The sequence below is a fragment of the Sciurus carolinensis genome, chromosome 1 (genome assembly GCF_902686445.1).
Source record: "Sciurus carolinensis chromosome 1, mSciCar1.2, whole genome shotgun sequence".
NCBI classification, from domain to species: domain Eukaryota; kingdom Metazoa; phylum Chordata; class Mammalia; order Rodentia; family Sciuridae; genus Sciurus; species Sciurus carolinensis.
Genome location: NC_062213.1, coordinates 43,283,310 through 43,296,876, shown reverse-complemented (window position 1 = coordinate 43,296,876; position 13,567 = coordinate 43,283,310). Strand labels below are relative to the sequence as shown.

General features: G+C 38.2%; 1 protein-coding gene across 1 annotated transcript in view; it reads left to right on the top strand.

The window, feature by feature from the left end:
* Positions 1-1,917: 1,917 nt before the first annotated feature.
* Positions 1,918-13,567, top strand: part of Ints8 (integrator complex subunit 8) — a 54,577-nt gene continuing 42,927 nt past the window's right edge. The window contains exons 1-7 of the mRNA XM_047540693.1: positions 1,918-2,198; positions 3,664-3,838; positions 5,503-5,643; positions 5,992-6,063; positions 6,669-6,720; positions 8,336-8,518; positions 12,467-12,574. Coding sequence (XP_047396649.1) covers positions 2,069-2,198; positions 3,664-3,838; positions 5,503-5,643; positions 5,992-6,063; positions 6,669-6,720; positions 8,336-8,518; positions 12,467-12,574 — 861 coding nt within the window. The 5' untranslated portion in view covers positions 1,918-2,068. The remainder of the gene's footprint in view (positions 2,199-3,663; positions 3,839-5,502; positions 5,644-5,991; positions 6,064-6,668; positions 6,721-8,335; positions 8,519-12,466; positions 12,575-13,567) is intronic.

The following is a 13,567-nucleotide window of genomic DNA, read 5'->3' as shown; positions in this document are numbered from 1 at the left end:
TGTGTGTGTGTGTGTAAGATTTGGCATGTTTTATTTGACAATTAGGCATAAAAAGTGACAGGGAGAAAAGATGACACTCGTGTTTCTGACTTCAGTAACAGGATATATGACAGGAACATATCTTAGTATAGGGAATATCTAAGGCACAGGTTTGAAATGCATTTTATAAATGTTGAATGGGTATCACCTATGAGATGGTGGAAATATCCAGAAATCTTTTGTTTTCTAACGAAAGGTATATAACAGTTTTGTTTATAGGAGAAAATCAGAATCATGTGTACGAAAATATTTTGCAAATAGAAGAGTTCTATATATTAGCTAGTATTTATCAATTTTTCTAGGTATAAAAAACTTACCTGGGGGCTGGGGAGATAGCTCAGTCGGTAGAGTGCTTGCCTTGTAAGCACAAGGTCTTGGGTTCAATCCCCAGCACCCAAAAAAAAAAAAAAAAAAAACTTACCTGTTGGGCTGGGTTTGTGGCTCAGTAGTGGAGTGCTCGCCTAGCATGTGTGAGGTACTGGGTTCTATTCTCAGCACACAAATAAATAAAGGTCCATTGGCAAGTAAATATTAAAAAAAAAAAAGCTTACCTGTTGCTATGGTAAACGAAAGCATTTGAATGCAGACCAGATTGTTCCCCCCCTCCCACTAGGTTGTTATTGAGAGGTGGTGGGGCCTAGTGGAAGCAATGTATTAGATCATGGGGGTACTGCCTTCATATGGGATTATGGAATGAGTTTTATGAATGAGTTTTCATAAGAACAAGGTGTTGTAAAAACCAGACCAAACCAGATCCCTGGATCTCTCTGGCTTCCTTTCTCTTGTGATATCTTCTCCATAAGGTCCTGCCATGGTGATGCCATCTTCCATGACACTCTCAATGGGAGTGAAACTAATAGTCACCAGATCTTAGACTTTCAACTTCCAAAACTGTGAGTTAACTAAATCTCTTTTAAGTACCCAATTTCGGGTACTTGTTATATCAATGGAAAACTGATTAACACACTGGTATCATCACTTACCTGTATTTTCCTTGAGCTTGACCTCTTTTAATTCTGTTATCAACTCTAACTTATGCATTATTTTTATCCCTGCTTTAAAATGTGGAAACTGTGGTACAGAAATATTAAATTCCCTATCTCAAGCGTTAGCCAGGTGTGGTGGCACATGCTTGCAATCCCAGTACAAGGGAGGTTGAGGCTAGAGGGCTGTGAGTTGGAGTCGACCTAGGCAAATTAGTGAGACCCTGTCTTAAAAAAGGAAAAAAAAAAAAGTTTTAGAATGGTGGAGTGTAGTAAGTACACTCTAAATCAGTCTATGATCTAATGGACTAATTCTCTTCACTGGTATTGTTTATTAATAAAATATACAAGAACATTACAGAATGGAGTAAATGTAATATGGGGTTTATTGTATCTCTAGGGGGGATATCAAGAGGATCAATGCTGAGGCGCTAAATACTGAGAGCTAGTCCTGAGAAGTAGAAGGGAAATTTGATCTCACTGTATATAGTCATCCCTCCAGGAAGGTGTCGTGGGCTGGGCGGAGAGGGGAGCGGTGCCCACGATAATAGGTGACATCTGTACAGAGGAGGTAGGTGGGAGGAAATCTCAGAAATGGAGAGCACCAAAGATAGCTTTCCCGAGTCACAACTTGAAGCTGTAATGTTCGGATTTACGAAAACACTGAGGCCCACTGCAACCCTGGATGAGGTGCTTCGCTTTCTCGCTGAAGAACTTTCATGGAACCGGGAAAGCGCCTCTTGGATCTAGCGTCAAACTGAGCGGTCTGTCTTAGCAACCCAAAAGAGGCGTGGCCTGAGGGTTGGCCACGCCCCCATCACAAACTGAGACGACGATTGGTCCGGAGGCGCGGTGGGGACGCAGGGAGGCGGACCCAGGAGCTCAGTTCCGGCTCGCGCCGCCATTTTGGGCCTTGTGAGCTTCTCAGACGTTCCGATTGTGTCCTCTCTCTGGGTCGGTTCGGCAGACCACAGGCTTGGGGCCTGCGTTCGAGTGTCAGGTTGGAGCCCGGAAACGCCCCTGGTGGTAGCGGCGGCGGGGGCAGGATGAGCGCGGAGGCTGCGGACCGGGAGGCGGCCACCTCCAGTCGGCCCTGCACCCCGCCGCAGACCTGCTGGTTCGAGTTCCTGCTGGAGGAGTCGTTGTTGGAGAAGCATCTGCGCAAGCCCTGCCCGGGTAAGCGTCGCACCTGCAGCTTTTGGGTGGTCAGGATTTCTGGGCCACCGAAGCGTGTTGGGGCCTCTACTTAACCCTCTTGGATTAAATATCCCTGTGCAGGGATGCAGCCGCGGAGGGTCATCGAAACAAGGCCCTTTCGCCCTCTGTAGACCCTTTTCACTGTTTGGGGTTTTAGTACGGCTCTAGTGGCTCTTTGGGTCGGGGAGGGTGGCCGGAACCCCCCATCCCCACCCGCAGTGCTGGACGTTGAACTCAGAGGGAGATCAGCGCCACTGGGCTAGGTCTCCAGCCCTGTTTTGAGATAGGGTGTCGCTAAGTTGCCCAGACTGACCTTGAACTTGTGGTCTTCTTGCCTCAGCTCCCGGAGTAACTGGTATTACAGGCGTGCTCCACCGCATCCGCCACCCGGACCCTATCTGTACTAACCCGGGGTGGTATAAATTCAGGGAGGTGGGGAGGAATCACCTGTTCTGATGCAGAGCCTGACGCTAGTTATTATCTTAGATTCTTGTTTAACTCTTTTGTTCTGCAGTGAGAGAATTTTATATTCCAAAGCTGGCTGTGTGTTATAATCTTTGAAAGCAGGAACTGCTATACAACTGCAAGTTGGTATTACATAGTGGTGGTAATGCTTAATATTCCACTTAAATGGGCGTTTTGGGGGAAAGGAGGGAAACTCCAAGCATTTCTGGAAAGAGGTAATGGTATGAAAACCTAGGTTTCTTGCTTTAGTTCAGATCCAAATATAGGTTGACTCTTAACAGGCTGGCCTTAACCAAAGGTTGTCTTCAGAGACTAGTGTGAGAAGTTAGTGTACTTTACATAGGCAGTTTTATTACATATACTGTGTCTTTTTAGTTCATTCCATTTGACAGAAATCAATTGTTTTCCGGATGCCAGGCACTGTACTTAATTCTTTACATCTGTTATCTGAATTAATTTCAGTCTCAGAATAATCCTGTGACATAGGCGGTATTATTCCTCTTTTGCATTGGAGGGAGAAGGTGCAGAGAGGTAACTTATTGGAGAGTCCTCTAACTGTTGACTCAATAGTTCTACAACCTGCACCTCTTTCTTCTAATTGGCATTGGTCATTTGCTGAACTGGGAATAACTACAATCTTTCCTGTGAAGTGCTTTCTTCTGTACTGTTTTATCCCTTCTTCCTTACCTATGCTTCTAGATCTTCTTCTTTAACCCCCAGGTGCATTTCTTATGTATTGTATTTCTTAGTCCTTATAGCTGCACAGCTGTTTGGATTCCATTTATGACAAAACAGGGCTGGGATATAGCTCAGTTGGTAGAGTGCTTGCCTCACAAGCACAAGGCCCTGGGTTCAATCCCCAGCCCTGAAAAAAATAAGATTAAGCATTTATGACAAAACAAAAACAGTACGGTGAATTCTTTTTGTGTCTCCATGATTAAAATTTAAATTTAGGAATTTATTTTCTTTTAAATCCTAGATCCTGCACCAGTTCAACTTATAGTCCAGTTTTTGGAACAGGCTTCCAAACCTTCAGTTAATGAACAAAACCAGGTTCAACCTCCACCTGATAACAAGAGAAATCGTATTTTAAAACTTCTTGCTCTTAAAGTTGCTGCACATTTGAAGTGGGACTTAGACATATTAGAGAAAAGGTATAAAGATTTACATGAAATTTCATTCGGAGTACTGTTTTCATATTTTTGTTTATTTCTGTGTATGTATTTAGGATATTGGCTTTTAAAATGAAAATTTTTTTCTTATATTTTCTTGGTAAAATATGCAAGTATTTTTCACAAAGTACAAAAAGCATTTAAAGCAGGGTGTGCCTCGAGTTCCAGTACTTGGAGACTGAGGTGGGAGGATCACTTGAGCCCAAGAGTTAGAGACCAGGGTGGACAACATGGAAACTATTAAAATGTTGATTTGGCTGGATATGGTGGCACCAGCCTGTAATCTCAGCAATGTGGGAGACTAAGACAGGAGGATCACAAGTTCCAGCCCAGTCTCGGCAATTTAGTGAGACCCTGACTCAAAAAATAATAAAGATTGGGGATGTGGCTCACTGGTAAAGTGCCCCTGGGTTCCATTTCTGGTACGGTACCAAAAAAAAAAAAAAAAAGACTGATTTTAATTAGGGCTTTTTTGTTTAAAAAAACAAATACTATCAGACCCTTGGTTAGAAAAATTATTTGCTTTCATCCCCTTCTTCTTAGTTTAAAAAGAAATACGTCATAGGAAATAGGGAAAATTTCAGAAAAGAAATAATTCTGAAGAGAAGTACTTTTTAACATTTTCTTGTTTTTGGTATGTTTTTGTGTTTTCAGTGCTGAAAATTGAACCCAGGGCCTCAGGAATGTTAGGCAAGTGCTCTACTGCTAAACCACACCCCCAGCTCTTTACATTTTTCCTTTTGGTCCTGGGGATACCCAGAGACACTTCACCACTGAGCTACACCCCTAGCCCTTTTTGTTTTTTTTATTTTGTGACAAGATCTCACTAAGTTACTTAGGGCCTCACTGCATTGAGGCTGGCTTTAAACTTTTGATCCTCCTGCCTCAATTTCCCAATCTCTGGGATTACAGGCATGTGCCACGGGGCTCAGCTGCCGTTTACATTTTTAAACAAAGTAGTGATTTTATCTTGTGTACTGTTTTGATTTTTTTTTTTTCACTTAACATCATTAATTGTTTCTTAATTGACAGTCATTTTGTTTGTTTCTAGTTTTTCACTATTATAAATCCCAGGCTCTTAAATATCTTTGCCCATGAACTTTATTTGTATTTGAGGTATGTTTTTAGGATTTAACTTGCTTGATCATGTGATACACCCTTTTTCTTTTTATTCCCTGGATTCTAGGGATCAAACCTACGGCTTCTCCCATGCTAGGCGAGTGTTCTACCACTGTGTACAACCCTAGCCCTCCAGATGGATAGTCGAATAGTTGATGATAATAAGCAAATTTAAAATTTTTAGATGTGGAATATATATTATACTGTGATGATGTTAAAAGTTAATTTTCTGAGATATAATCTAAAATATTTACAATTTGGAAAATGGGTTAGATTAGAAATGAAACATTGGTCATTTGCTGATAATTGTTGAAGGTGGATGATGGGGGTTCATGTTCTACTTTTTGTGTATGTTTAATTTTTTTTTGTAATTAAAAGCTTAAAAAGTTTTTTTGAAATTTGATAGGCAGACCTGAAGATTTGACCTTTTGGAACAATGTAGTTATTTTCAGTGATGATTTAGAATTGTATATTTTGTGCTTCTGAAGCAGCTAACATGCAAACGTGTACCTTTTGTTTCTTTTAAGTTTGTCTGTTCCAGTATTGAATATGCTCCTAAATGAACTGCTTTGCATCAGTAAAGTTCCTCCTGGGACAAAGCATGTTGACATGGATCTGGCCACTTTACCTCCAACCACTGCCATGGCTATACTTCTCTACAATAGATGGTAAATTATTTCATAAACCCAGAATGTGCTGGACAACCTCTGTTTTATTGAACTCTGGCTTTCAGGATTGTGCTTTTAAGGCTGTCCTGCCCTAGGGGATTCTCAGAGGATCTTTGGAGCTATGAATGTTTTGATAGAGCAAATTTGTGAATGTGTATATTAAAAGCATGCTGCTAAAGTGTATATACATATATATATATATAAAGTGTATATATATATATATATATACATATATATGTCAAGACTTCAGAGAATTTATGCTACAAATCTTTTAAGTAGTATTTGAAGAAATAATCGAAGTGACATTTATTGGTATATTAAATTTTGTTTTTCCTGTCTTTTCTTCAGGGCAATTAGGACAATTGTTCAAAGTAGTTTTCCTGTCAAGCAGGCAAAACCTGGACCCCCTCAGTTAAGTGTGTAAGTTGGCATATATGACTCTTGCTAGGCATTTTTTAATCAGAATTTTTAAAAAATTTGCAAGTTTTAAATAACCTGTTACAGATGAAGCAGAGCAGAGGGCCTACATAAAGGTTTATTTGGAGGAGTTAAGAGGGTTGGAGAATCAGATAGTGCTCTAGAAATCTGGGATAGAGAGCACTGAAGAGGTAGGGGAGCATTTTAGGAATTGTGCCATTCATCTGAAAGTAGTGTATTTTTTTTGTCAAAATCAAAGCTAATTACAAAAATTTGAACATGAAGTTTTAAGTTTAATTCTTAAATTTCAGGTAATAGTTTATCCTCATTTAGTGATCAAAAGCATACTTTCTAACTTTATAGAAATGAGCTTTTGTTGTCAGTAAGTTTTACTCTTGAGAATTTTGTTATGCAAAGCAGATGAGAAAATACTGGCAAATTATTGAGCCTCCATAAAAGTAGGTATTTTGTGTGTGTGTGTTTTTAAGCATGAAAAGTAGTAGCATTAAAATACTTAAACTCACCTTAAAAAAAATGATGCTTTTCAATTTAGAATTTTTTAGTCTTGAGAATAACATTTGAATGATCTTTAATTATTTATCTTTTAGTATGAATCAGATGCAACAGGAAAAAGAGTTAACAGAAAACATTTTGAAAGTGGTAAGTATTGGCATTAGTTACATTGTAACAGTCCTGGATTACATTTTTAGCATGAATAGATGCATCTTCTAAGGTATGTGAGAATTGAGGAGGTCTAGATGATTGACAGAAATTTTTACTCTTAGAATGTAGCTAATACTACACTCAGTTATACAGGTTTCAACTCTAGTGGTAGAGTACTCTTAGCACCAGTTCTGTTGTTGAATGTTTCATGATTTAAGAAATCAGTATTACAGGTGATGTATTATATATTGTGTTTCTAAAAATTCCACAAGAAACATATATAACTTTGTCTTTTAAAATTATTCCTATAATCATGCTGGGCATGGTGATGCACACTTGTAATCCCAGCAGCTCAGGAGGCTGAGGCTGAGACCAGAGGATCACAAGTTCAAAACCAGCCTCAGTAAAAGTGAGGCACTAAGCAACTCAGTGAGACCCTATCTCTAAATAAAAATACAAAATAGGAATAGGGATGTGGCTCAGTGATCAAGTGCCCCTGAGTTCAATCCCCAGTACCCCTCTCTCTCCCAAAGAAATTATTCCTATATTCAGAAAATTGTAATTTTGGGGGTGGGGGGAGGTTGCTGGAAATTGAACCCAGGGTTTACACTCGTGGTAGCAGGCACTTTACCCCTTAGCTATATCCCCCAGTCCATACCATTTTTTTAAAAAATGATGATTTCCTATAATTTAAATATTATTTCTGTTTAATACCTACAGTATCCCAGAGATATTGTAAAGGGAGGGATGGTAAATAATCTTTATCTATATACAAGAAATATGCTGTAGAATATGGAATATGGAAACAAAAACCCTGAGTCATTTTACCTAGTGCCTAGTAAAATGCTTTGAGGCATACAGACATTTCTTGAATAGAAGTGGAGCAATGCAAATTTTTATTATTTGTTATTTATTTTTGGTATCATGGATTGAACCCAGTGGCACTTTACCACTAAGACATATCCCCAACCCTTTTTTATATTAGAGACAGGGTCTCATTGAGTTGCTTAAGGTCTCGATAAATTATTGAGGCTGGCTTTGAACTCATGATCCTCCTGCCTCAGCCTCTCAAACTCTGGTATTACAGATGTGCATCACTACACCATTACAAACTTTTATTTTTAATTTTGTTTTTTGTACTGGGGATTGAACCCAGGGGTGCCTTGCCACTGAGCTACATCCCCAGCCATTTAAAATTTTTTTCTATTTTGAGACAGGGTCTTCCTAACTTACTTAAGCCCTCTCTCAATTGCTGAGGCTGATCTTAAGCTTGGAATCCTGCCTCAGCTCTCTGAATCACCAGGATTGCAGGCATGTACTACTACACCCAGCAGTGCAAATTTTAAAATAATTTTTACTAACCTTTTATGAAAAAAAGCAATATTTCTGTATTTTGTTTTCTGATTTCATAGTAGGAACTTTTAATTTTTTAATTTTTTTTTCCTTTAAGATAACTTCATTTCAATAAATTTAATTGTATTCTTGCTGTGTTGGAATTTTTTTTTTTTTTTTTAAACTAGCTCAGTACCCAAGCTACTAAGTATCTTGTAAATATTTTTTGGTTAATATAATCACTATTTTTGTATTTTAATTCATTTATTGTATTTTATAGCTAAAAGAACAAGCAGCTGATTCTATTTTAGTACTGGAGGCAGCCCTAAAATTAAACAAGGATCTTTATGTCCATACAATGAGAACTCTAGATTTATTGGCTGTGGAACCTGGCATGGTAAATGGAGAGACCGAGAGTTCTACTGCAGGATTGAAAATCAAAACTGAGGAAATGCAATGCCAGGTATTTATTTCTATATTTTATTACTGCATGACAAAATTTTTTGTTTAATATGAGATCATTCTGGTACTTTTAATTGAACTTATTTCTGCCTTTTCGGTTTTGACTGAAGATGCTATTAAGTTTGAATTTATATTTTACACAATTTATAAGATTTGAGATTTTTCTAAAAAGGAAAATTTCTTGTGCTCTATTATCTCTGAAATAGTTTTCCAATTGTATTTAGAAGACAGTTTAAATACTGAGAATACAGTGAGTGTAAGACTGATTTGCAGTTTATTCATGACATTAGAAGTCTAATTAGATCAAAACCAAACAAAACCTTCCAAACTACTATTTTGCTATACTGAAAATCTAGGCTCCTAGAGAAAATATCTAGCTTTTTGTTGTTTTTGTATTAGGGGTAGAGTCCAGGAGTATTCTACCACTGAGCTATATCCCAAGCCCTTCTTATTTAAAAAAATTTTTTTTGATACTAGGGATTGAACCCAGAGGTGCTTTACCACTGAGCTATATCCCCAGTCCTTTTTATTTTATTAATTTTGAGACAGGGTCTTGCTAAGTGACTGAGACTGGCCTTCAACTTGTGATACTCCTGCCTCAGCCTCCCGAATCCCTCGGATTACAGTATGCATTACCTTGCCTGGCTTCTGCATTTTACTGACATAGAACCTTGAGTACAATAGAAATTTTAAAGTGGTCATTGATTACTACCTAAAGAGGTCCCTTAGATTAGTACCTTTAATCTATATTCTTTGTGTAATTGGTATGAATATTTTCATGACTAATTCTGGAAAGGGACAGAAGTAGTTAACATGGTGTTGTAAAGGGACTTTTCAGATTTGTTGACTCCACAGTTGAAGGTAATAAGTTTTTCAAAACCTGGTGAGATAAGAGTTCATAGGAAAAAAGAAAAGTTTGTAGTAGTAATCATTGATGAAACTTGCATGTGAGAATGTTTCTGGTATTTACTGTGTATCTTATAGTCTTTCAGAATCTGTTTAAAAAGCTGTTGGTGCTGTGTGGTGGCTCATGTTTGTAATCTCAGTGACTCAGGAGGCTGAGGCAGGAAGATTACAGGTTCAAGGCCAGTCTCAGCAATTCAGCGAGCCCCTAAGCAATTTAGTGAGACCCTCTCTCAAAATAAAAAGTAATAAGGGGTAGGAATATAGCTCAGTGGTTAAAGTGCCTCTGAATTCCATTCCCAAAAGAACAAAAACAAACAAACTGTTGGCAACACTTCTGATCTGATCTTCACCACATGGTAGTTGACATAACCTGGGGGCAGGGGGGAAACAGCTGGGCTGGAGTTGTGGCTCAGTGATAAATCGCTTGCCTGGCATGTGTGAGGCCTTGGGTTCAATACTCTGCACCACGTATAAGTAAATAAAATAAAAGATCCATTGACAACTAAAAAATATTTAGAAAACAAAACTATAAAACACTTAGATGTGCTAGGTTAGTTTTATCAGATATTCTCTTAATTACATAGCTGAGTTATAATTCCTGTTTTCGGAATTGAAAATTAGTGGTAATAACTGATTTTGCCACATGGTAATGTTTAAAGAATCTTTATAATACTAAAATTCACTTAAGATTCAAAAGTATTTGTATCATTTACCATAAAACGAAGGCTTGCTGAACTTAGTGGTGCACATCTGTAATCCCAGTTACTGAGGAGGCTCGGGTAGGATCGCAAGTTTGACACCAGCCAGGCAACTTAGACCTTAATGTGAGTGAGGTCCTGGGTTTAATCCCCAGTATCACTGGTGGGGGTTGGGAGGGGGGAGCTGTTTCTGTCTAGTGTAGTTGGTTTCATTATCTCATTTTTAGTTTTGTTTTTCAATCTGTTGACCACCTTATAACTATAGAATGTAAACTCATTTTAGTGGCTTATTATTTACTGTAGTAAGACTTGAGAAAGAACTTAATTTTTTTGTATTCTCTTTGCTTGGAAAGGAGAATTACATTAAACTATTGTGTGTGTGTGTGTGTGTGTGTGTGTGTGTGTGTGTTTTAATCCTTTAGCACCCTTCACTGCAGATACAAAAGGCTCTCTAGAATGAAAATCAGGCAGATATTTGATGTTGACTAAATAGTACAAAGCAGGGTAGAGGCTGATGAGAATTAACCTTGATTCATTGAACAGAATAAACTGTGTATAAAGCATAACAATAAAGAAGTGTTCCATAATGAGTACCAGACACCATTATAGCTTAGGTATTTGAAAGAAGAATAAGCATTCGTTGGCTAAATTTTGTTTGGCATAAATGGAAATAAGGTGTGTAGAATGAAGTTCACTTGTTTCTGGGATACTGTGCGAATGGGAAATTGAGAAGACTGATGTGATTACAATACAGGAAAAGAGACTTTGAGAGAAAAATTAAGGCAGATGCTGGGATCCTTAAAGATTGGTCAGTGAGATTGTACTTTCTCCTATATGGCCAGGGTTGGGGGGTCGGTGGGGGGATAATTGAAGAATTTTTAAGTCAGCTCAAGTAGACTTACATGGGGACAGGTGAGCTCAGTGGTAGAGTGCATGCAAAGCACTGTCTTCATTCCCTAGCACCAAAATAAATAAAACAACTGCTTTCTCAGCCATGTGTAGAATAAATGTGCTGCTTAATATTAGGAGTCTAGGAATCTGGATTTAAGCCTGGGCTCTGCTAGTGTTTGGTTCCATGTTTTCCATGTCACTTTCTGGAACCTATATTTTTGTTTTGGTCTTGGAATTTGAGTCCAGGGCCCTTTATCACTGAGCTGCATCCTGGTCCTTTTTTAAATTTTGAGACAGTGTCTTGCCAAGCCGCCGAGGGTCTCACTAAGTTGCTGACCTTAAAATTTGTAATCCTCCTCCCTCAGCCTCCCAAGTCACTGGGATTATAGGTGTGTGCCACTCCTGGCAGGACCTTAGTATTCTTTACTTTTAAAATATTTTTTTAGTTGTTGATGGACCTTTGTTTATTTATTTATATGCAGTGCTGAGAATTGAACCCAGTGCCTTATACATGCCAGGCAAGTGCTCTGCCACTGAGCACAGCCCCAGCCTTGGACCTTAGTATTCTTTAAATGACCAAAGTGACAAAATCTGAGTTTTCTTTGAGGTAGGTGTGCTTTTAGTGAATCTGGGCATCAGTCTAAAAAAAGTTCCTGGAAAAATATAGAAATTCTGCCTTTAGGAAAAGACAACTGGAAAAGTAGTATTTTTAGCCATCAATCTAAATTCCTGTTTAGTTGGTCTATTATGATAGATTTTTGTTTTCCTCCCCATTTGGGGGACTCCCTAGCATCTGTTTCCCTCTTCTATGTTGGAAGAATTCCTTATCTTTGGGACTTGGTGGAAAGCAGACCCTGCTTCTTAGGTTAGAAACTCAAAACTAAATAGTGACTTAGTGTCACTAAGCTTCATCCAGCTTGAAGGTAGGCATATCACAGATGAGTACAGTTAATTTAAACTGAATTAGCATCCTATAGATAGAAGAAGTGGTACTGATAGACAATCTGTTGTGGTAGGCAGTAGCAGCATCACTAGTTAAATATAGTTTCAAGGGGCAGTACTTGGAGAATGCAGCGGCCGCCTTTGGTGTCAAGTACTGGTGGCTGTGGGTGACATAAGCTATGGAATCTAGTGTTGAGATGGGTTACAGTGGTACCCGCATCAGTTTTGGATCTTGTCCTGACTACTTGACTCCCTTGCCTCTTTTGTTTTCCTCACCTGATTCTTTGGCCTTCACAATAGTTTTATAGGCTAACAGAAATCTTATCATTAAATGAGTTTTCTGCTTAAGTGAGTGGGAGTTAGTTTCTATCTTATTATTCATCAAAAAAAAATTTTTTTTTTACCTCTATCTTTTTTCCTTGGTTTTCCTGACATAAAGATCATTTTGAGTTCTGTCAACTTTAAAGTCTGTGGAAAATTATTAAGCAATTTTGGTATTCATTCCATTTTAGGTATGTTACGATTTGGGTGCAGCATACTTCCAGCAAGGCTCCACAAATTCAGCAGTTTACGAAAATGCCAGAGAAAAATTTTTTAGAACCAAAGAACTAATTGCAGAGGTAAATACAATCATCATCTATAGATTTTTTGGCTTTAATTTTCCTGAAGATTAAAAACATTTTGGGGGGAGGGTATTGTAGCTCAGTGATAGCATACTTAGCATGTGTAAGGCCCTGGTTCAGTCCTCAGCAGTACCACTAACAGAAAAAACCTCAGTGTGTTCAATTGCACTAAATTTGAAGAGTTCAAAAAAGTACTAAAAACTGGTTTAAAAAAAAAAATTCTATATTACTACTACCTGGAAGTAACCCCTTTTACCTTTTTTTTTCCCTCCCCTCTGAGTGGCTGGGGATTCGAACCAGGGTCCTTGCGCATGCTAGGCAAGTGCTATCCAACAAGAGCTATTTCTTCAGCTCCCCCTTTTACCTTTTAATCATATTTTCTTCTTTCTGTATGTTCTTTTTAAAATATATTTAGTTGTAGATAGATATAGTACCTTTATTTATTTATTTTTATGTAGTGCTGAGGATGGAACCCAGTGCTTCACCCATGCCAGGCAGCCACTTTCTGTATGTCCTTAAACAATTCAGCTCATATTGTATTATATTTTGTATCTTGCTTAAGTCTTTGAAAAGGCATTTTAAATTTATCATTCTGATGTGTGTGATTTTTTTGTTTTGTTTTGTTTTTGGTACCAGGGATTGAACTTAACCACTGAGCCACATCCCCAACCCTATTTTGTATTTTATTTAGAGGCAAGGTCTCACTGAGTTGCTTAGTGCCTCACTGTTGCTGAGGCTCACTTTGAACTTGTGATCCTTATGCCTCCCAAGCAACTGGGATTTCAGATGTGTGCCACCGTGCCTGATTTTGTGGGTGTTCTTTGATTAACTTTATTTCCTTTATGTTTGGGCACTTAGGTTATTTACTCTTTTTTTATTTTTTTATTTTTATTTTTATTTGGAATTAAACCCAGGAGTGCTCTACTACTGAGCTACCTCCCCAGCCCTTTTTAATTTTTAATTTTATTTTGTTTTGAGATAGGGTATTGC